Genomic DNA, 25074 nt, shown 5'->3' with positions numbered 1-25074 from the left:
CAACTTACAAAGCAAATTGCTTAAGTATACTTAAAATTGCCACCTCAGTATTTCTCAGTTTCTCTGCCTTTATATTGGTTTTTGAAACAATGTTCATTTCACCTGAAATCTGCTACTTACCTGAGCATGAAACAAAGCTAATCCTTTTGCAGTATGCATAGGAATAAGAACCTTCATTAGAAATTGTTTATGTTCTGCTTTCAGTGGCAATGCAAAGCCATTGATAATACTGGAGGGGGAAAAAAAGGCAGGGGAAGGGTTACGTAGTTACTACTTTATTTCTAAGTTATTACATCCCCAAGTACATAGGAACTGCTCTGCTTCAGGCCTGGTGTTGAATGACTTACTTATCTGCAACCTAAATTAGACAGACTGTCACTAGGAAGCCTGTTCCTCTAAGTCATGCAATGGTCCCAAAGAAAATAAGAACTGCCAATTCAATGTCCCACTAAGAAATTTTACGTTTTCTATAAAGCCTATCACTTATTGATGCCTTTATTTTTCTTCTCTAAAGTACAGGAGAGTCAGTATCACAATATTGTTAGAATTTTCAATATATCCTGAAGTAAATGGGTAGTTTCTCTTACTTTGAAAGTTCTGAAATTAAGAACAGTTCTCTCTATAATCATGCCCTAAATATTAACAGAGGAGACTAAAACCATTCTTTAAATACAGGGTCTAAACTCTCAGGTTAATACTGCTATGTGATGAACAAGAAGGCAACAAAGATCACAGAACTAAAATCGAAGGTTATAGACTCTTCTAAAAAGAACAGATGTATGGGAACGGTCCATCAACACTGGAACAAGAACTCCTGTAACTTCATCAAAGATTCACTATAGCTTATTTCATCCCTTACCAGTCAGATCCTGTAAATTTCCGAGGCGGTCTAGCAAGATTAGGCATAAAATATGCCACAGTTTCAAAAGCAGGAAGTCCACTCTGAAACAGATGCTCTGTGTGGCACTACTTTAATATGCTGACCCCCTAAAAAGCTACAGTAAGAACTCAGTTGAGAAACTATGCCTTATACTGTATATTCAAATTCTAAAATATGAAATAATTTCTCTAATCCCAGCTAATATTTTAATACATAAAACATTCAAAGTTACTTAATTCTTAAAAAGAACAAAAAACTGACTTACCTTCCTAAAATTTCAAGGAGTTCAGCAACACCATTGAAATGTTCTGTTTCATATATAAACCTGAATTTAAAACAAAGATGGAAAAACATCAGAAAACTAAACTGAATGAAAGATGCAGGAAGGTACAAAGATTAAAGCAAAACCCCCTAATGTGAAACCTACTTAATGATTTCATTTATAAAGTAGTCAAGATAGGGCCCACATACATTTAATTAGCTTTGTCAGAACATCAACTGAAAATACTTTAAGAGCTATTGATTTAAACAGTATTTATACAGGATTTTTTAAAACAAGTGCTCAAACAGACAAATTCTTCTCTCAATAAAATTTAACTATGAATAACATGTGTATTATCTATTAAAAACTGTCATTAGTACTATCCACTTAGATGAGAAGTTACAAGAAAAAGTTAGATGCAATCAAATGATATCCACAAAATTGGCTAGAAATGACTCAACCTCTATCCCCTGGAGAAGGAAATGGCAACCCAGTCCAGGACTCCAAGACTCTTGCCTGGAAAATTCCATAGACTGAAGAGCCTGGTAGGCTACAGTCCATGGGGTCGCAAAGAGTCGGACATGACTGAGCGACTTCCACTTCACTTCACTTCACTATCAGTTAAGTTCATAAGTTTCAGACATTAAAAACTAAAGAAATTGGAATAAAAAAATATGGAAGGGAAAAAAGTGCTATACATGAATATACAAATAATTTACCTGAGGAAAATGTTGTTAATTTGTTTTCTGATGAATGCTCTTAATCCAAGAAATTTCCCATAAATTCGATGCAGAACAGTCTTCAGGAAGTCACGTTCTCTGGGATCTTCACTATCAAAAAGCTCCAGGAGCTTTAAAAAAAATCTGAGAAATTACTTTTTAAAAATAATCGAGCTAACACTTCACTCTAATTTTGATTTTAAGATAACCCACAAAATCTTTAAATTGTTAAAAAAGACTCTGCGCCTTATCAGATTGACTTTATTATTGCTAAATAATGGCACTAAAGAAGTGGCACTAAAGAGTGGCGCTAAAGCTTAAGGAGTATTTCTTTTATTTCATTTTGAAAAAGAATGCACAATAAATCAAATAAACACTTCAAAAAAAAAGTGTGTTTTTTTTTTTTGCCTTCCCATTCATTTTAAAATTCTGTCCTACTCTTGACTACTAAACATAGCTTATAATTTTAAACTGTTGAAATCTGAGATTTTTTTTAATGCTTTTAGAATCTTAAGCTTGTAGATTGCAAATTGTTAAATAAATAAGTTTATATTACTGTGTTTTAAATAAAAAGTTGGATTTTCTTAGGAGAAAATATAAATCTATTTATAAAATACAATTACCTATGATGTCATCAAGGAATTTCACGTTCTGTACTTTGGGATTGTTATTAGATTGGTGCAAAAGTAATTGTTGTTTTGCACTGTTGAAACCTGCTGTTTGATATTGGAATACATTTTTAAGTAAATGTGGTTATGCTATACATCATTTTAATGTGTGTTTCTCGCTTTACGTTTTTTGCTAATAAAAGCCCAATGACTTATTACTTGCTGTTTATTTCATATTTATTTCAGACTATGTAAATGACGTTAGACAAAAAGCAAACTCGAGCGATTTTTCTACTTGAGTTCAAAATGGGTCGTAAAGCAGCAGAGACAACTCACAACACCAACAATGCATTTGGCCCAGGAACTGCTAACAAATGTACAGGCCATGGTGGTTCAAGAAGTTTCACAAAGGAGATGATAGCCTTGAAGATGACAAAGACAGTGGCTGGCCACTGGAAACTGACAATGACCAGTTGAGAGCAATATTGAAATGGATCCTTTTACAATCACATGAGAAACTGCTGAAGAACTCAACATTGACCATCATATAGTTATTTGGCATTTGAAGGAAATTGGAAAGGTGAAAAAGCCCGGTAAGTGGGTGCCTCATAAGCCGACCACAATCAAAAAGATCATCATTTTGAAATGTTGTCTTCCCTTATTCTATAATACGTCAACGAACCATTTCTCGATTGGATTGTTGACGTGTGACGAAAAGTGGATTTAAACGACAACCACTGATGACCAGCTCAGTGGGTGGACCAAAAAAAAGCTCCAAAGCATTTCCCAAAGCCAAAATTGCACCATAAAAAGGTCATGGTCACTGTTTGGTCTGACCCACCACAGCTTTCTGATTCCCAGTGAAACCATTTCACTGAAAAGTATGCTCAGCAAATCAATGAGATCACCAAAAACTGCAGTATCTGCAGTCAGCATTGGAACAGAAACGGCCCAATTCTCCACGACAACGCCTGACTGCAAGTCCCAAAATCAATGCTTCAAAAGTTTAATGAACTGGGTTACAAAGTTTTGCCGCATCCTCCATATTCACCTGACCCCCTGCCAACACACTACCATTTCTTCAAGCATCTCGACAATTTCTTTCAGGGAAAATGCTTCCACAACTAGCAGGAGGCAGAAAATGCTTTTCAAGACTTGGTTGAATCTGAAGCATGGATTTTTACAGGAATAAACAAACATGTATCTCAGCAAAAATGTGTTGATTGTAATGGTTCCTATTTTATTAATAAATATGTGTTTAAGCATAGTTGTAATGATTTAAAATTCATGGTCCAAAACTGCAATTACTTTTTCATCAATCTAATAATTACTGTCACGATAGCAAGCTCTGAACCTTAAAGTTTTTTTTCCATTCTGTCTTGAATTATATGTAATTGCTAATTTGTGTATCTCTTCTACAAGAGTGGGTATTCTTTGAGAATAGTGATGACTTCAGTTATAATCCTAAAGTATCTTGCTTATTGTCTGCATTTGGTATTTGCCAGATTATTAAGTACTGCATGAGGCTCCAGCTAAAAATATCCATAAAGCATGAGAATTTGTATTATTATACCTAATTAAGTCACTTCAAATTATTCTAATTAAAATAGCTAAACTATTCACTTAAGACACTCAAATACAAGTTTCTGATGTTGAGTTTACTTGGAAGATATGCTTTGAAATTAATAAAAGCAATCCTTAATTGTTCAGGTCACTATGTCTAATTCAAGAACAAATATAATGTAATACAAGTTGATCCTCGGGGTCAATGTGAAATATTAAACAGTTGTTAGCTAAGTAGAAAATCTATTTAAGTAAATATTTTGAAATATTATAATCTAAATAAAATAATTTGTTTTATATAATCACATTTATAATCTATTTTTATATAATTAAATCCTGACTGTGCCATCTTCTAGCTCTGTAAATTTGGACATGATCTAGCTCTTTATGTAACAGCAGATAAGGACAGTGCCTGGCACATAAAAAGCACTAAATAATTCTTAGCTTCCTCCTTCAGGAAATGATTTGAGCACAACCTGTAATTATATACTTGTTTTCTTCTCTTGCAGTAACAAACGTCCAAATTTATACTTCAGATTATTCTCCTGTACTTCTACGTCTTAAACTTACCACCTAATTAAATAATTTCAAAATACAAAAGCTGAGAAATGTCAGCTTTTCAATGGTATTTATTGAAGCAACACACTAAGAATACCTCAGAGTAGTGATCTGTGAAAGCACAGTGATGTAAACTGCTAGAAACAAATTATGGGGCCGTGGCTTCTCGGACAGTTCAGGCATTTAGAGTAGACGGCAGAAAATGGGTCCTATCCTACCAGTATTCTTCCTGCTCCCCCCAAACCCAATGAATAATCCAGCAGCCAAAATACCTCAGACTCCAGGGTGAAGAAGCCCTACAGTAACTGTTCCACTCAACCTGCTATTATCTTAAATACAATTTAACACAGCATTACTAAAGTTCCTTAATACACTGTATTTCTTCTATAGCACACGAGAGCTACAGAAGGAAACATGCATTCATCTCTAATGCCAAAATAATACAGCTCCATTTAATGACTGCTTCTAACTTGGTATTAAAATGAAATTAACATTTTACAGTTAACACACACCTAGTATTTCGTCATAGTTTATGAAGAACTACTTGAAAGGTTAAAGGACAATGACAATGTTCTTATCAATACTTCACAGCACTAGTGAAAATACTTTACGTGGTAGCTACAGCAGATGACCAGAAATTAACTCCAATATGTGGAGATCATGAGCTTTATCCTAGGGGCACATAATGGTGGGAAGAAGGCAGCAAAGGTCCTTGTAATGATCTTTAATCCTGGCCTCAGCACTTCATTACTACCCTTCCACTCATCCTCTGCCTTTCTTTAAAATGCTAATTACTTTAGAAAAGGAGAGTATCAAATTCCTAATGAGACCTAACTCACAGCCAAGTACTTCAAAAGAGAAAATGGACCCAGAGGTTTGGTCTACTTCACAATCTTGTCTAGGGCCAGTAAAGTCCTCTGTATTTGAAAGATGCCTTTAACTTATTGAAAAGATTTTGAAAATAAAAATGAACACATTCTAAGAAACTAATTTTAAGTATTAGATTCCAAAATAAAAAATCCCCAGCTAACAATCAACTTATAAAAAGAAGGTATCACATATATTTAGCTCCTTTCCTTCTTCAATATTTTATCTGTGGTTTAGGAACTGGGTGGCTAGAATTCATAAGGTGGGAAGGAGTAGGGGAGAAAAGGTAGTGACATAAAGCCCAAACTTCTAAAAATAATTCCTTATTTATTTCCCCCTCTCTGTCACAGTGCTTAGAACTATATGTCAAGTTCAAGCTCAAAGACTTAAAAATTTTTAAAATGGTCTCTCCTTAGTTATACCAAATTTTCTAAGTTAGATATTCCAACAAGGCTTGCTTTTCTGGTCTTTATAAAACAACTATGAAAACTTAGGATTTAGACAAGATAATTTAATTGATATAACAGAAGGCAAACTTTGATTAAAAATACTCCTGTATTCTCAAAGCTACTTTACTTTTAGTTCTCATCATCTGGCAAGAATATCAGGTACTGTTAAAAAGAAATCCTTAAACTTTTGAAAGACTATTTTAATCACAAGTTAATAAATCATTGCTGAAACGAATATAAGGAAATTTAAGACAGAAAAATTCCTTACCTGTTGTACAAATTTCTGATCAATGTATCGCTTTGCAATGCTAGGCTGGAAATCAGGGCTCTCCAAAAATCTCAAGAAGAATTCATACACCAACTGTAAGACAAAATGAAATAACAGCCAAGATGAAGCCTATAAAATTTTACCCTATGTGAAATTCATATCAAAAACATACCTCCCTTAACAACTTAGTAATGAGATTTCAGATCTCATTATAAAATGTGAATTGGTAACATTTTTTTCAGAACTAAATATATACGCACAATTTGGTCTCCCAAGTTGGTACATTTTGGATTTACTGCTTTGCATCATTCATTGAAAATATTACCTTACAGGAGCCAGAAAACAAAGACAATGCCTATAAAATATTTAAGTTACAAGACTTTGCATTCCATACTCACTGGGAACCTTTCTTCAGTGGTCTGCTAAACTACCTCATCTTAATTTCCAGAGTTCCCTAAATGCAGGATCAGAAACCTCCAGATAAGAATAAACTGAATTGTAAGGGACAGTATATCAGTATCAGTTTTAAAAAAGAGAAAAACTTCAAGTCCTTCTATAAAACTACAGTGGAAAAAAAGTAACTAAATTGAAATCAGGATATCTTATCCACACTTTAGAAATAATTAACCAAATCGTACAAGTGCAGGGCTCAGAAATAAATGTCTGTGCACCACAGTGAATAAACTAAAAGCCCTAATAAACCTCTACTTAAAAAGTGCTAAGCATCTTACAAATACAGTACTGCCCTCTTACCCTCGAGTGCTAAGTTCTAAGCACCACCTCCCCATGACTGAATGGCACTGGACCCTTTTCTGTTCATGGTTTCCATCCACAAATTTAATGCCTTTTCCAGCTTAACCGAGCACTTACCACGCACTGTGGCCACAGCTTTTGTAGTCTGAGGTGTAACAGCAAAACCAGCGTGATTTTTTTTTCCTTCCTCAGAATTTCACAGATAGAAGATTTATTACCACAGATCGCAACGTCAGCATATGCTTTTTTTCTTTCCTTATCCAGTTGAAAACTTTTACCTTTTCCTTAAAGCACTTCACAGCTTCTCTCTGGCATCCCTAAAGGTTGTTGCTGTTTAGTCGCTAAGTTGTGTCCAGCTCTTTTGCGACCCATGGACTGTAGCCTGCCAAGCTCCTCTGTCCATGGGATTTCCCAGGCAAGAATATTAGAGTGGGTTGCCGCTTCCTTCTCCAGGGGATCTTTCCAAGCCTGGGATCAAACTCCTGCATTGGCAGGTGCATTCTTTAGCCCCAAATCAGGGTTACTTGAAGACCAGTACTGCAATGCCGTGACAGTCAACTTGGTAACAGAGGTAGAGTGGGACACAACTTAGCGACTGAACAACAATCACCACCACCTGATGGGACCGTTAGAAACCCTAAGCAAAGGGGTTTGAAGAACTTCTGGGCTGGTGAACACATCAAAGTGCTAAGAGGGTGGCACACAAAACCCAAGCCCTTTGCTGCACCTTACCGCATGCCTGTCTTCTATTTGGCTGTTTCTGAGTTTATCCTTTATAATCAACTGGTAACAGTAAGTAAAGTGATTCCTTGAGTTCTGTGAGCTCTTATAACAAATTACTGAACTGAAAAAGTATGTCATGGTAACCCCATATTTATGACTATCATCTGCAGTGAGGAACAGTTTTGATGGACTGAGCCCTTCACCCTAGAGGTCCTTGCTAACTGTGGGTAGTTAGTTAGTGTCAGAACAAATAAACTGTAGGACACACAGTGAGAATTGGAGAATTTCTTGGTGTAGAAAATCTATGTATTTGGCATCAGAAATGTTGGGGGTATGGAGAAGGCAATGGCACCCCACTCCAATACTCCTGCCTGGAAAATCCCATGGATGGAGGAGCCTGGTGGGCTGCAGTCCATGGGGTCGCTAAGAGTCGGACACGACTGAGAGACTTCACTTTCACTTTCCACTTTCATGCACTGGAGAAGGAAATGGCAACCCACTCCAGTGTTCTCGCCTGGAGAATCCCTTGGACGGAGAAGCCTGGTAGGCTGCAGTCCATGTGGTCACAAAGAGTCGGACACGACTGAAGCGATTTAGCTCACCAATGTTGGGGGTAGAAAATACAAGTCTTCCTTTAGCTACATTTAGTATGAACAGATAGTAGGCACTGTAAAGCGCATTCACTTATTGGGGAAGTAAGACAAAAATAAAAACATGTAAAATGGTATATACACAAGAACCATATGACAAAACTATGAGTGCAGGAGACATTTAGAAAAGGGCTGTATCACTGTGGGATAAGGTCAACAGGGCAAGTTTTAAGGAGGACACACAATTTGAGCCCTGCATTAGATTTAATTTTGGACAAGAAGAAAGAGGAGGGCTTTTATAAGATAAGTAGAACTGTCTCAAGAAGAAGACAGCGTAGGGTAGAAGCTGGTGGGTATGGAATCAGAAACGCAGAATCCTTACGCAGATTCCGAGTTAAAAGCCGTGGTAAGGTGGGACCAAGTCAACCCTGAGTCAAGTATGGCATGCATTAACCTATACACTTTACCTCTTGAGATGTGCATCAGAAATGGAGGGCTTAAGGCTTATTAATTTTAACAGCAATAGCATGTCTTCTGGGAAACTTACATGACATCAAGCTCCAGATCAAAATGCACCCTCTAAATCACATAGCCAGATGACACCTGCACCTATCACAGATATGACATGTTATTTCTTACAGAGCTTTCATCAGCACTGTTTACCTGACACAATGAACATTAATTAAGTGACCAGTCAGGATTAGCAGCGAATTGCTTTTATGCTACCAACTTAGCACCACTGAAGAGATGATGACAAAAAGTTAAACACATGTTGAATAATCCCAAATAGGGGCAGAATAAACACGAGTGATCTACAGAGCTAAAAATCTTCAATGTGGCACAACTAAGACTGCATTTCTATAAAATTGCGTCCTGTCTCCAGTCACTCTCTCTACACCCTTTATCCTGTGCTATTGTTTTTTTCATTGTATGTATCACACCCTGTTATTGTGTGTTATTCTTTCCCCCAAGAATGTAAGACAGTTTGCTTATTAGTTCAATACTTAACCCCCAATATTTAGAATAATGCCTAAAGACAACAGATGCCCAATAAATATTTGCTGAATGAAATATCATAGTTGTTGAGAAATTGTATTTCTGTATTAAAGTTTCTCTATCTTCTTCCACATGAAAAATTGATTTGCCCCAAGAACCTCAGAAACCATGCTGCAAAGAACAACAGATACTTTCAGCAGTGAGTTTAATTCTCTAATAAAATGGCAAACTTCATGCACGAGTGGTGTTATGGCTGGTCTTCCTATTCCTGTAAGCCAAAAAGCACCCTAAAAATGATAACTAAGATAACTAAAAACTATAAGGAATGAAGGATAATCTTTCCTTTCTACTCAGTACTGACTGTGTCTTTCCTATGGTAGGTAAAATACATAAAATTCTGGTCTTTATCAATAAAAGATTTTAGAAGGTACAATATAAAACAGCAAAGATTATTAATGTATTTGTAATGTATTACTGTATTTGAAAATAAGACCTATACCAAAAGCCAAAGGAACTAGAAATGTTAGACCTAGAAAGGTAAAGATTTAAAAGCAACTTTAATGATTTACAAATACACAAAAGGCTCTTTTTCAAGGAATATGTTGACTGAATGTTTTCCAACCTCTATTAAGAGGAAGCTAACTTAAATGGAGTTTTAAAAATTCATCTAATCTTTGAAAGAATTTATATAAGAATTAACATATACTAAGCTAAATGAGAGATAGTAAGGGCCTAGAACATTGCCTGCATGCATGCTAAGTCGCTTCAGTCATGTCCAATTCTGTGCAACTCTATGGACTGTAGCCCACAAGGCTTCTCTGTCCATGGGATTCTCCAGGCAAGAATACTGGAGTGGGCTGCCATGCAACCCAGGGGATCTTCCTGACCCAGGGATCAAACCCACATCTCTTACGTCTCCTGCACTGGCAGGCAGGTTCCTTACCTCTAGTGCCACCTACTGCCTGGGACATAGCAAACACTAACAAAATCTTAGTTGTGTAAGAATCTTTTTCTCCCCTCTGTAATCCTTTTAAAAATAAGACATATTCTGCGTGAACCCTGAATAGCTTATATAGGATCAACCTGTTTTCCCTCCTGCTCTTTTTTAACTATAATAATTAAAAAGATAATTAATAACAACTATGATAAAAAGGTTAAAGTAATAAAAATGTTTATCAATCTTAAATAAGGATAAAAGATGTTTCTTTTCTATTTCTGTGTATAAGTGTTAGTGCATTAAGCTATGGTCCCTTTAATTTTAGATTCTTAGAACATGCAAATATTTAAAATACAGTATCTGGTCAAGAAGTATTTGAACACGAAGGTGTACATTATAAAATATATATGTCCCCAGTTTAAATTTCTACTTATACAGATCATAAAGAAGAGCCTCTAGTCCCTAAAGCCAAGTTATCTTAATAAGGTCTATGTTCTATTCAGTATCCTACATAACTGCATCTTAATTATCTGTGCCAAAAAGAAAATTGATAAAAGAAAACAAAAATACTACATAATCTGCCTGTATTCCAGGCTAGTAGAGCAGTCATGCCTCTCTAATTATCTAAAACTAGGTACATAGAAAATTACTATCTTTTTGGTCTTCAATAAATATAAAGCAATAATATTTAGGACAAAAAAAATTTTTAAATAACATAACTGTTTTATATTAATAATTATCATATAATATTTAGTAAATTAAAAGATATGACCAATCCACCAATCCCCTAGTACTGAAATGGCCTTTCTTTTGTTCTTTTCTTCTGTGTTTCTTTATTCCATTGTTCATTAGTATTTCCATTACAGTGTGAAAAAAAAGTAAAAAGAAATTGTAAATTAGCACACTTTAAGAAAACTCATGAAAAGGTTGAAGAAACAAAATTTTGAAAGGTTTTGAAATTATTTGAGATTATTCCCCTCACTGACTAAATTTAATCTTTATTTTTCACCCTAACAAGTTAATTTCTAGCAGCAAAGATCCAATAAGCTAAATGTATTAATAAAATGCAAACTTAGTACCAAACAAAAAATTTCAGGTGAATTGATTCAAATAATATTAACAAACAGGACAGAAATTTTAATTGAGCAAATTTCCTCAGTGCTACACTATAATTTCATTCATCAGAACAGCTTTAACATTTTACTGTAGAGAAAATATGATGACTAAATAGTAACAAATCCTACCAATCAGTTCACTTCAATTTACCAGGCCATCGACTGCCAGATTTAAAAACTGTATACCAAATTTAATTACTAGAAATATTTTAAACTATAAACACATATATACAGACCAGAGCCTTTTAATCAGAAGACTATGGATGTATAATATTTCTTGTGTGTCTCTGTGAATTTGTCTCAGAGAACACCCATTTTTAAAAATCATATTTTGAAAGTAACTCACCATCCCCTAAAATTTAAGAACCACTAGTTTCAGCAAATTTAAGTGAAATCTCAAATCATACCAGTGAAAAACAGAAAGCACACTGTATGTATGGCTGAAATTTTACAGTTAATTCTCAAGGGCATATAAAAATATCTTAACGGAAAAACCATTTTTCAAAATTCAAAGACTGAAGAGATTCTTTTGAGATTATCCAACTACATGTGATTAAAAATATGTACAACTTAACAGCTAACGAGAATTTCATGCTTTTAAAACCTCTGTATTATTAAACCCAGTATTGCTAGTTTTACAAAAACCATGGCATAAATTTCAGATGAACTGTGTGCAGTGCTACTAAAAAGTAGTTTACCACTTCAGATTTTCTATTCTATAAGCTCTAATGTGCTGATAAATCTTAAAAGTTTTATCAATTTACACTAATCCTAGGATTCCTCTTTCATTCTATTTGGATGTTTAGGTGCTATTGCTATTGCTAAGTCACTTCAGTTGTGTCCGACTCTGTGTGACCCCATAGACGGCAGCCCACCAGCCTTCCCTGTCCCTGGGATTCTCCAGGCAAGAACACCGGAGTGGGTTGCCATTTCACTCCCCAATGCATGAAAGTGAAAAGTGAAAGTGAAGTCACTCAGTCGTGTCCAACCCTCAGCGACCCCATGGACTGCAGCCTTCCAGGCTCCTCCATCCATGGGATTTTCCAGGCAAGAGTACTGGAGTAGGGTGCCATTGCCTTCTCCAGTATAGGTGCTAGACAGACGAAATAAATAATGAAGCAGACTATTGCTTTAAAATGTCCCACGTAGTTAAGAATATAAATTTCTTTCTCTTGTCTTTTATAATAAAATATAAAATGAAATGTCACTAAAAAAATTCAAGTCCTTGCAAAATAAAAATCAACAATATAATCTGGGGGAATTCCCTGGCAGTCCAGTGGTTAGGACTTTGCACTTTCACGACAAGGGCCTAGGAGGAACTAAGAGCCACATGCAAGCCACATGATGCCGCCAGAAAAAACCCAACCTTCCCCAAACCAAACAATATAATCTGAAGCAACACCGTGCACCCATATATAAAGCATGGTTCTTCTCTATCTCCCAGGGACTATGTAGAAAATGCTGATATTATCTATCCTATTGTCATTAACAAAGCTATCATTTTTCATTTTATTCAGGATAGACTCTTGTCTCCAATGGTTCAAGCCTGTGGGAGGCATTACAGATAAGCCAATATAACACCCATTCCCTTCCCCCAATATGTCTCTACTACCGAAGCAGGAAAAACTAAATATTCATTCTGTCAGTCTGCCTTTCAACTACAGTAATGGAAACATGAAAGAGTAAAGAAAAAAGAGAAATTAAAAACAATTCAACAAAATAAAGAAAGAGATGAGAAAAACAAAAAGATTTCAAGGGAAAAGATACAGAGAGAGAACAGAATCAACATGAACAGCAGAAAGAAGAAGAAAAACAACGTGACAGAATGAAATAAATACTAAAAAGTATTACTGAAGAAAATGTTTCAGAAATAAAAGTGGGCTTTTTACAGTGAAAGAACACCATTCAACTGGGAAAATTGATGTAGAAAAGTCAAGACTTACAGATAGCTCAATAAAAGATATTTTAAAGGAAAAATATCTTTTGGGCATCCAAGCAAAACCACTAAGAATATGAAAGGAAAAAAAAATCAGACTGAAGACAATGGAATATTCAAGGTACTTAAGGAAATTAAGGAAAGAAGCTGAACCAAGGATTTTATATCAATTCAAGCTGATCTTTAAACATGAAGGCTACAAACTGCTATGAAACATGCAAGAACTCAGGAAACAATGTTCACATGAGACCTTCTACTAAAGAATGAGCTTCAAATTACCAAGAAATGATCAGAAAAATTTTTCATAAGGACTGACAGTAAATATTAAATATATTTCCTGTAGAACTAATGACAAGTGATGGGCATATAGGTATTTACTGTGAGAGTAAAACTGTATTACTTTACACTAGATGCTAGAGAGGCAGGAAGTGGAGGAAGAAAAGACTACTTATTAATTTCAATACTGTTCACTCTAGAGAATCAATAAACTAGCTACAAAAGAAAGCACCAAGGGTATTTCTTAAAGTTATCAGCATAAAGGCAACCATTATATATATATATATATTATATATGTGTGTGTATATATGTATATATACACCTCTTTCTAAATATCAAAAGTATATCTTTTTAAAAAAGGGGGAATGCAAAGAAAACAGGTACTATAGTTTTAAAAAAAAATTGTGCCATGTTTTGTGCATGTGTTATCCCATTCAATTTTTATACAACCCTGTTTAATGCCAGCTTTGTAAAGGAGGATGCAGAGAAATTTAGCAGCTTAATTAAGGTCATTTCCATAGGTAAGTTAACAAAACTGAGATTTGAGTAGAGGTCTGTCACCAGGATCATTTCCACTTCACCATACTTTGTAATAATATTTTTCTTGTATCTTGTTAGAATATGTATATATAAACTTCTGTACCATTTAACCAAGGCACATCTGTACCTGTATAATTATACCTTTAAAAAGTCACTTATGAGGGGCTTAAAAAAAAAAGTGATAGCTAGTGGGAGACCTTATTTAATGGTGTTAAATGAAGCTAAAAAGGTATGAATTAAAACTTCATAAGAATTTGTATATATCTGTCTTGGACCATAGATGGTATCTAGGGGAAGCAGTAAAGCTTTTAGTAATGCAGAACAAGGACACTGGAGCAATATTTTGCTATAAACCTTATCCTACCACTTACTTTTTGTATAATCTTGGGCAGGATTCTTGATCTATTTTAGCTTAATCTTAATCTTATCCATAAAAAATGAACAGTATCTACTTTTTATAGTATTATTACACAACCTGCTCCAGTATTCTTTTCTGAAAAATCCCATGGACAGAGGAGACTGGCAGGTTACAGTCCATGGGGTTGCAAAGAGTTGGACACGATTGAGCACACACACAGAGACATACATAATTACCTAAACACAATCAGCAAGCCATCTGATAAACTAATATTATTGGTTATATGTAGGCAAATACATTCAATTCTCTAGAAAAACACTTCATTGTGCTTGCCTGCAGATTTTAGGTCACTAACACTATCTTAGCTGGTTTCAGAAAAGGCAGAGGAACCGGAGATCAAATTGCCAACATCCGCTGGATCATCGAAAAAGCAAGAGAGTTCCAGAAAAACATCTATATCTGCTTTATTGACTATGCCAAAGCCTTTGACTGTGTGGATCACAATAAACTGTGGAAAATTCTGAAAGAGATGGGAATACCAGACCACCTGACCTGCCTCTTGAGAAACCCATATGCAGGTCAGGAAGCAACAGTTAGAACTGGACATGGAACAACAGACTGGTTCCAAATACGAAAAGGAGTACGTCAAGGCTGTATACTGTCACCCTGCTTATTTAACTTCTATGCAGAGTACATCATGAGAAATGCTGGGCTGGAAGAAATACAAGCTGGAATCAAGACTGCCGGGAGAAAAATCAACAACCTCAGATATGCAGATGACACCACCCTTATGGCAGAAAGTGAAGAGGAACTCAAAAGCCTCTTGATGAAAGTGAAAGTGGAGAGTGAAAAAGTTGGCTTAAAGCTCAACATTCAGAAAACAAAGATCATGCCATCTGGTCCCATCCTTTCATGTGAAATAGATGGGGAAACAGTGGAAACAGTGTCAGACTTTATTTTTGGGGGCTCCAAAATCACTGCAGATGGTGACTGCAGCCATCCAATTAAAAGACGCTTACTCCTTTGAAGGAAAGTTATGACCAACCTAGATACAATATTCAAAAGCAGAGACATTACTTTGCCAACAAAGGTCCGTCTATAGTCAAGGCTATGGTTTTTCCAGTGGTCATGTATGGATGTGAGAGTTGGACTGTGAAGAAGGCTGAGGGCCAAAGAATTGATGCTTTTGAACTGTGGTGTTGGAGAAGACTCTTGAGAGTCCCTTGGACTGCAAGGAGATCCAACCAGTCCATTCTGAAGGAGATCAGCCCTGGGGTTTCTTTGGAAGGACTGATGCTAAAGCTGAAACTCCAGTACTTTGGCCACCTCATGCGAAGAGTCGACTCATTGGAAAAGACTCTGATACTGGGAGGGATTGGGGGCAAGAGGAGAAGGGGACGACAGAGGATAAGATGGCTGGATGGCATCACCAACTCGATGGACATGAGTTTGAGTGAACTCTAGGAGTTGGTGATGGACAGGGAGGCCTGGCGTGCTGTGATTCATGGGGTCGCAAAGAGTCAGACACGACTGAGCGACTGAACTGAACTGACTGAACACTATCTTAAAAATATACAAATCATCCTTTCAGAATGGCTATCATCAAAAAGACCACAAACAACAAATATTGGTGAGGATATGGGAAAAAAAGGAAGACTTGTGCACTACTGGTGGAAATGTAAACTGATAAAGTCACTGTGCAGAATAATATGGAGGTTCTGAAAAAAACTAAAAACAGAATTACCATACGACCCAGCAATTTCACTCGTAGGTGTATATCCAAGAAAACAGAAACACTAATTTGAAAAGATACATGCATCCCAATGTTCACAGCAGCAGTATTTACAATATACAAGATAGAATGGAAGCAACTTAAGTATCCATCAACAGATGAACAGATAAAAAAGATACAAGGGAATACTACTCAGTTATAAAAAGAATGAAATTTTGCCATTTGCAAAAACATGGATGAAACTGGAGAGTATTGCGCTAAGCGAAATAAATGAGAAAGACAAATATATGATATCACTTAAGCATGAAATCTAAAAAATAAAGCAGACTAGTGAATATAACAAAAAAGAAGCAGACTCACAGATATAAAGAACAAACGGGTGGTTACCACTGGGGAAAGGAACGAAGGAAGAGAAAAGAAAGGGGTAGGGGACTACAAGGTACAAACAACTATTTATAATATAAATAAGCTACAAGAATATATTACATAGCACAGGAAATATAGCCAATATGTTATAACTACAAATGGAGTACAATTTATAAAAAATACTGAATCACTATTTATACACCTGGAACTAATACAATATTGTAAATCAACTATACCCCAATAAAAAATATTAAAGTCACTATAGTTGGAAGTATTAGGCAAGAGTACCTTTTACTTTCTCCCTCACAGCTTTGCTTATTTTACAAGTAAGAAAATATCTGTAAACTGAAGGCATCATATGGGTCTTCTCAGAGCATTTTAATTAGACATTCTGGAGAGCAAAAATAAAACCTAATGTATACAATAAAAAAACCAACAATCATAAAGACTAGCCATATAAAAACATGCGCAAAGAAACCCTGTAAGGGCTTCCCAGTTTGATCCCTGGGTTGGGAAGATCCCCTAGAGAAGGAAATGGCAACCCACTCCAGTGTTCTTACCTGAAAAATTCCACGGACAAAGAAGCCTGGGGGGCTACAGTCCATGGGATTGCAGAGTTGGACATGACTGAGCAACTGAGCACACACACACACCCCCATGCATGCATGCAGACGAAACCCTAAACACACGTAAGTATATTTCATAGCTATAATGGAACCTTTGTAACAGTTTTTAAATACAGCATAATAATTACAATACGTTCTGCTCTGAATCTTTATCTAAAGAGCCCTAGTTATTTAAGTATTGGTAGCACCAATGTGATTCAGTTAACTGGGTGAACCTCAGATGACCTTATACTAAAGCCATGTATTTGAGGGGAATGTTTGAATAAAGAAGTTAGGGCTAGAAAGAATTGGCTGGAGAAGGTTTAATGGAAGAATTGGTCCTTCTCATAAAGTAAGTTTTTATTACCAGTTTTCCAATAATTATGAGGAGTGAGTTGTCACACAGTGGCATTAGGGCAGGAAGACTATTCCTCCCTCAGTCTCAACTAAAAAGATGTGCTTCAGAGAGGACTTCTGCAATGGCAGAGTGAGGACTTCAGTAAATTTGCTTTCCCACAAAAAAACCATGAAAAACACTTTGAGTTGGCAGAGAGACAGGTCAGTGGAGATTATCTACTTTGAGGTGCAAAAGAAAGACTGAACACAAAATGAACAGAGTTTCAAAGACTTGTGGGATACCATCAATCATACCGACATACTACACACAATGGGAGTCTCAGAAGGAGAGGAGAAAGAGGAAGAAATAACAGTTGAAGAAATGGCTAAAAACAATTCAAATTTGATGAAAAGTATTAATTTATACAAGGAACTCAACTGGAGCTCAGTGGAGCTCCAACTAGAATAAAGTCAAAGAGATCCATATCTAGAGACAACATAATCAAACTGACAAAAGTTAAAGACGAACAGAAAATTTTCCAAGCGGAAAGAGATAATGTATCACCTACATCAGATCCTAGTAAGATTAATAACTGACTTGGACAGAAAACCATGGACACCAGAGGATCAGTGGGAGGAGACCTTCAAAGTGTTGAGGGGAAAAGGCAGTTAACCAAGAATTCTATATTCAGCCAAACTGTCCTTCAAAAATGAAGGGAAAATTAAGATATTCCCAGATTAATCGACTTGCCTTACAAGAAATATTAAAGGGAATCCTTCAGGCTGAGACAAAATGACACTGTATGTAACTTGAGTTCATAGGAAGAAAGGAAGAGCATGGGTAAAGGTAACTACATAGGTAAATATGAAAGAGTGTAAATGTATTTTTATTTATAACTCTTTCATTTTGTTTTACAAGTCAACCACATAAAGCAGTAATTATAAAACTGGGTTGATGGATGTACAATGTACAGGCATACTGGAGATATTGCAGGTTTGGTTCCAGGCCACCATAATAAAGTGAATTTTGCACTAAAGCAAGTCACATGAATTTTTCTGGCTTACCAAAGTATATAAAAGTTATGTTTATGGCGGCTGCTAAGTCGCTTCAGTCGTGTCCGACTCTGTGCGACCCCATAGACAGCAACCCATCAGGCTCCGCTGTCCCTGGGATTCTCCAGGCAAGAATATTGGAATGGGCTGCCATTTCCTTCTCCAATGCATGAAAGTGAAAAGTCAAAGTGAAGTTGCTCAGTCATGCCCGACTCTTAGCGACCCCATGGACTGCAGCCTACCAGGCCCCTCCGTCCATGGATTTTCCAGGCAAGAGTACTGGAGTGGGGTGCCATTGCCTTCTCGAGTTATGTTTACATTATAGTCTATTAAATATGCAATCACATTATGTTTTATAAAAACAATGTACATACCTTAATTTAAAAATACTTTATTGCTAAAAATGCTAACCATCATCTGAGTCTTCAGCAGGCTGTAATCTTTTTGCAATAATAACATCAAAGATCACTGATCACAGATCATCATAAAAATATAACAATGTAAAAGTTGAAAATATTACAAGAATTATCAAAATGTGACACTGAGACATGAAGTAAGAAAATGGTGCTGATAGACTTGCTTCACACAAGGTTGCCACAAACCTTCAATTTGTAAAAAAAAAAATGCAGTATCTGCAAAGTGCAATGAAGTAAAGTGCAATAAAATGCCTGCATAAAGATCCAATCTGTATGACAATAACAGCACAGAAGAAGGGGGAGGGAATGGAGGTATACTGGACCAAAGTTTTGTATACTACTAAAATTACTAATACTACTAAAATTGAATACTACTACTATTCAACCAAACTAGTTCATTTTAAAATGTAATCCCTAGGGTAAGTACTAAGAAAATACCTCAAAAAAGTATAGTTAAAGAAACAAGAGAATTAAAATGGTACTCCAGAAAATCCGTATTTAATACAAAACACAATAACGGAGGGGTAGAGGAATGAGAAAGACATAAGACATAGAACAGCAAAATGTTGCTTAGTTTAGATTGTGTTCGATTCTGTGACCCCATGGAGCCTGCCAGGCTCCTCTGTCCATGGGATTTCCCAGGCAAGAATAATGGAATGGGTTGCCATTTTCTTCTCCAGGGGTTCTTCCCAACCCAAGGATAGAACCCACATCTCCTGCATTGCAGGCTGATTCTTTACCACTGAGCTACCAGGGAAGGCCAAAACAGCAAACGTAAATTCTACCTTACCAGCAATTACATTCAATATAAATGGATTAAACATTAGTCAAAAGCAGAGACTGTCAAAACTGATTAAAAAAAAAAAAACAGGTTTCAACTACATGCTGTTTACAAGAGACACTATTTAGCCACACTGTGTGGCTTGCAGGATCTTTGTTCCCTGACCATGGATTGAACTTAGGCCCTCAGCAGTGAAACTGAAAAGTCCTAACCACTGGACCACCAAGGAATTCCCAAGAGATAAAATTTAGATTCAAAGAAACAAATAGATAAGAAGTCAATGTACAGAAAAGATATATCATGCAAACAGTAACCAAAAGAGAGTCAGACAGTAGCTGTAAAATACTATATATAGTATTTATATAGTGGTTATAAATTTATGTAATATTTATATATGTAAATTTATTAGTATTTATATATAGTATTCAAATAGTGGTTATAGAATACTATATCAGACAAAATGTATTTTAACACAAAAACTGTAAAATGATTATAAACATGATTTATAAGACCCCAAAATACATGAATCAAAAACTGACATAACAGAAAAGAGAAACAGACAATTCAACTGTAACAGTAGGAAATTTCAATATTTCATTTTCAATAGTGGAGAGAACTAGACAGAAGGTCAACAAGGAAACTGAAAACTTAAACAACCAACTAGATCTAAGAGATTTCAGCACAACACTCCATCCAGCAACAACAGTATTCACATTCTTCTCAAGCACACATGAAACATTCTCCATGATAAACTATATGCTAGGCCTAATACATTTAAAAGGATTGAAAACTTCAAAGTATATTCACCAACCACAATGAAATAAAATTATAAATCAGTAACAGAAAGAAATATGGGAGCCAGAAATTCAGGTGGAAGTTGCTCAGTCTTGTCCTACTCTTTGTGACCCCATGGACTATATAGTCCATGGAATTCTCCAGGCCAGAATACTGGAGTGGGTAGCCTATCCCCCCTTCTCCAAAGGATCTTCCCAACACAGGGATTGAACCCAGGTCTCTGGCATTGCAGGTGGACTCTTTACCAGCTGAGCCATCAAGGAAGCCCAAGAATACTGGAATGGGTAGCCTATCCCTTCTCCAGTGGATCTTCCTGACCCAGGAATTGAACCAGGGTCTCCTGCATTGCAGGCAGATTCTTTACCAGCTGAGCTACTAGGGAAGCCCAGTCCCTCAGTTGTACCCAACTCTTTGTGACCCCATGGACGATAGTCCATGGCATTCTCCAGGCCAGAATACTGGAGTGGGTAGCCTTCCCTTCTCCAGGAGATCTTCCCAATCAAGGGATCAAACCCAGGTCTCCTGCCTTGCAGGCAGACTCTTTACAAGCGGAGCCACAAGGGAAGCCCAGAAATTAAACACATTCTTAAATAACTAATGGGCCAAATAAGTCACAGAGGAAGTTAGAAAACACTCTGAAATCAATAAAAATAAAAACACAACATGTCAAAACTTATGGGAAACATGTTAAACAAAAACTTACACATTCATACCACTTCTAGTCACAAAGGCCAAAAAATAGAAACCACCTAACTGTCCATCTACTGATTAATGGATAAACAAAATGTGGTATGTCCATATAATGGAATATTATTCAGCCATTAAAAGGAATGACATATTGATACATGTTACAATATTGATGAACCCTGAAAATATTATGGTAAGCATATAAGGCAAATCCACAGACACAGAGAGTAGATTAATAGCTGCCAGTGGCTGGGAGGTAGGGGGCAGGTAAAGAATGGGAACTGACTGTTAATGACAAGGGTGTTTCCATCTGGGGTGATGAAAAGACTGTAGATGATGAAAAGGTAATGAAAAGGTGCCTATTACACTAGGTAACAGTGATGGCTGCTTAGCATTACGAATGTACTTAACGCTAAGGAATATACTTTGAAACAGTTTAAAAGGTAAATGTTAAGTGTAATTTACTATTAAAAAAATGAAAAGCAATATTTTGGGAAAAGGAAATGTTAAGAAAATGTATTAAAAATCTAGTACTTTAAATAGACACTCAAATCTAAAACAGAGTTCCATGATTTCAGCAGAACAGCATAAATAAAATTATGTTCCATACTTGTATGTGAGGCCAAGAGGCCTCAAGTGTGGGTTCATCCTCTTCTGGATCAAAATCTGGATTATCACTTGGAGGAAGAGTTCGGAAGATGTTAGCACTGATCTGTAAAGAAAAATAAATTTAGACTTCTCTGTTGTTCAGTTAAATTTAAAAATGCAAAATGAAATATTTTAAAGATAACTTTAAGAAAAAAGCTGTGACTATAAGTTTAGCTCAAAACCTATAAACCTCTTCAAGATATGAAGGCAGCCATTTATTTCTTTATTTTCTCTATCCCATAACTCTGACCTCTACAGACATCAAATTTCATATAGACTACCTCCAGATTCCTCTTCTTTAAATCACAAATTTTTTTTTTTTCAAAGTTTTGCTTAAAAAAAAAAAAAGTGGAGGGGAGGAAATTGGGGGAGGGGAGCATAAAGTTCCTAACTCTCCCTATCCCTAACTTCCTCTTTTCATCTTTCCACAACTTCTCCCATACTTTAACCCAGACTTTTACTTACCTTATAACCCAAAAGAGTTTGGTAAAATATCTCTAGTCTTATACACACACCACATTTTATAAAGCAGAGGAGGATGGGGGTATATGGCCATTACAGACATAGTTTATAATACACCATGATGGCATCACTGACTCAATGGATATGGGTTTGGGTGGACTCCAGGAGTTGGTGATGGACAGGGATGACTGGCATGCTGCGGTTCATGGGGTGGCAAAGAATTGGACACAACTGAGCTACTGAACTGAACTGATGATGATTTGATTTAGATAATTTGGTTTCATTTACCCTGAGCCTTTTAAAAAATACTAATCTCTCTGAAATAAAGGTATGCTTTGAGACTCTTCATTTTAGATTCTAACTCATCTTTCATACTGTCTTAGTACCAAAGTACACTACAGTCCTTCTTTAGCAAAGAATAGATTATGAGCCCAACTCAAAAGTGTTTGAAGAATGATCAACAGACTGACAGACCAAATGGTTCAGTAACGTAAGGCCCTAACACTTGAGGCATTGGTCATTTAAGATAAATTACTTGGGGAATAGAGGATGAGACAAATGTTGTTTGGTTTAGTTCAGTTCAGTTTAGTGGCTCAGTCATGTCCGACTCTTTGCAACCCCATGAACCGCAGCACGCCAGGCCTCCCTGTCCATCACCAACTCCCAGACTTCACTCAAACTCATGTCCATCGAGTCGGTGGTGCTATCCAGCCATCTCATCCTTTGTCGTACCCTTCTCCTCCTGCCCCCAATCCCTCCCAGCATCAGGGTCTTTTCCTATGAGTCAACTCTTCGCATGAGGTGGCCAAAGCATTGGAGCTTTAGCATCAGTCCTTACAGTGAATACCCAGGACTGATCTCCTTTAAGATGGACTGGTTGGATCTCCTTGCAGTCCAAGGGACTCTCAAGAATCTTCTCCGGCACCATAGTTCAAAAGCATCACTTCTTCAGCGCTCAGCTTTCTTCGCAGTCCAACTCTCACATCCATACATGACCACTGGAAAAACCATATGACTTTGCCTTTGTTGGCAAAGTAATGTCTCTGCTTTTGAATATGCTATCTAGGTCGGTCATAACTTTCCTTCCAAGGAGTAAGCGTCTTTTAATTTCATGGCTGCAATCACCATCTGCAGTGATTTTGGAGCCCCCCAAAATAAAGTCTGACACTGTTTCCACTGTTTCCCCATCTATTTCCCATGAAGGGATGGGACCAGATGCCATGATCTTCGTTTTCTGAATGTTGAGCTTTAAGCCAACTTTTTCACTCTCCTCTTTCACTTTCATCAAGAGGCTTCTGAGTTCCTCTTCACTTTCTGCCATAAGGGTGGTGTCATCTGCGTATCTGAGGTTATTGATATTTCTCCCGGCAGTCTTGATTCCAGCTTGTGCTTCTTCCAGTCCAGCGTTTCTCATGATGTACTCTGCATATAAGTTAAATAAGCAGAGTGACAATATACAGCCTTGATGTACTCCTTTTCCTATCTGGAACCAGTCTGTTGTCCCATGACCAGTTCTAACTGTTGCTTCCTGACCTGCATATGGGTTTCTCAAGAGGCAGGTCAGGTGGTCTGGTATTCCCATCTCTTTCAGAATTTTCCACAGTTTACTGTGATCCACACAGTCAAAGGCTTTGGCATAGTCAATAAAGCAGATATAGATGTTTTTCTGGAACTCTCTTGCTTTTTCCATGATCCAGCGGATGTTGGGAATTTGATCTCTGGTTCCTCTGCCTTTTCTAAAACCAGCTTGAACATCAGAAGTTCACAGTTCACGTATTGCTGAAGCCTGGCTTGGAGAATTTTGAACATTACTTTACTCACGTGTGAGATGAGTACAACTGTGTGGTAGTTTGAGCATTCTTTGGCATTGCCTTTCTTTGGGATTGGAATGAAAACTGACCTTTTCCAGTCCTGTGGCCACTGCTGAGTTTTCCAAATTTGCTGGCATATTGAGTGCAGCACTTTCACAGCATCATCTTTCAGGATTTGAAATAGCTCAACTGGAATTCCATCACCTCCACTAGCTTTGTTTGTAGTGATGCTTTCTAAGGCCCACTTGACTTCACATTCCAGGATGTCTGGCTCTAGGTGAGTGATCACACCATCGTGATTATCTGGGTCGTGAAGATCTTTTTTGTACAGTTCTTCTGTGTATTCTTGCCACCTCTTTTTAATATCTTCTGCTTCTGTTAGGTCCATACCATTTCTGTCCTTCATCGTGCCCATCTTTGCATGAAATGTTCCCTTGGTATCTCTAATTTTCTTGAAGAGATCTTTAGTCTTTCCCATTCTGTTGTTTTCCTCTATTTCTTTGCATTGATCGCTGAGGAAGGCTTTCTTATCTCTCTTTGCTGTTCTTTGGAACTCTGCATTCAGATGCTTTTATCTTTCCTTTTCTCCTTTGCTTTTCGCTTCTCTTCTTTTCACAGCTATTTGTAAGGCCTCCTCAGACAGCCATTTTGCTTTTTTGCATTTCTTTTCCATGGGGATTGTCTTGATTTAAGGAACTCGATCTGATGAACTATGGTTGTTTGGTGGTATAAGCAAATTCGCAACCATTCTTATGAAGTGGCATTTATGGTATGCCAAATAACTGTTAACTGTCAATTACTATAAGGGGCTTCCCCAGTAGCTCGGCAGCAAAGAATATGCCTGCAATGCAGTAGACACAGGGGATGTGGGTTCTATCTCTGGGTTGGGAAGATACCCTGGAGGGGGCATGGAAACCATTCCAGTATTCTTGCCTGGAGAATCCCTTGGATAGAGGAGCTTGGCAGGCTACAGTCCACAAGGTT

General features: G+C 36.8%; 1 protein-coding gene across 1 annotated transcript in view; it reads right to left on the bottom strand.

The window, feature by feature from the left end:
• PPP2R5A (protein phosphatase 2 regulatory subunit B'alpha) overlaps window positions 1-25074 on the bottom strand; it is a 74167-nt gene that overhangs the window by 11475 nt on the left and 37618 nt on the right. The window contains exons 3-7 of the mRNA XM_005888556.3: window positions 21780-21881; window positions 6175-6267; window positions 1862-1992; window positions 1146-1205; window positions 121-229 (exon numbers count right to left, since the gene is read on the bottom strand). Coding sequence (XP_005888618.2) covers window positions 121-229; window positions 1146-1205; window positions 1862-1992; window positions 6175-6267; window positions 21780-21881 — 495 coding nt within the window. The remainder of the gene's footprint in view (window positions 1-120; window positions 230-1145; window positions 1206-1861; window positions 1993-6174; window positions 6268-21779; window positions 21882-25074) is intronic.

The sequence above is a fragment of the Bos mutus genome, chromosome 16 (genome assembly GCF_027580195.1).
Source record: "Bos mutus isolate GX-2022 chromosome 16, NWIPB_WYAK_1.1, whole genome shotgun sequence".
Taxonomy (NCBI): domain Eukaryota; kingdom Metazoa; phylum Chordata; class Mammalia; order Artiodactyla; family Bovidae; genus Bos; species Bos mutus.
The sequence above is the reverse complement of the archived record's forward strand: the minus strand, read 5'-3'. Positions and strand labels throughout refer to the sequence as shown.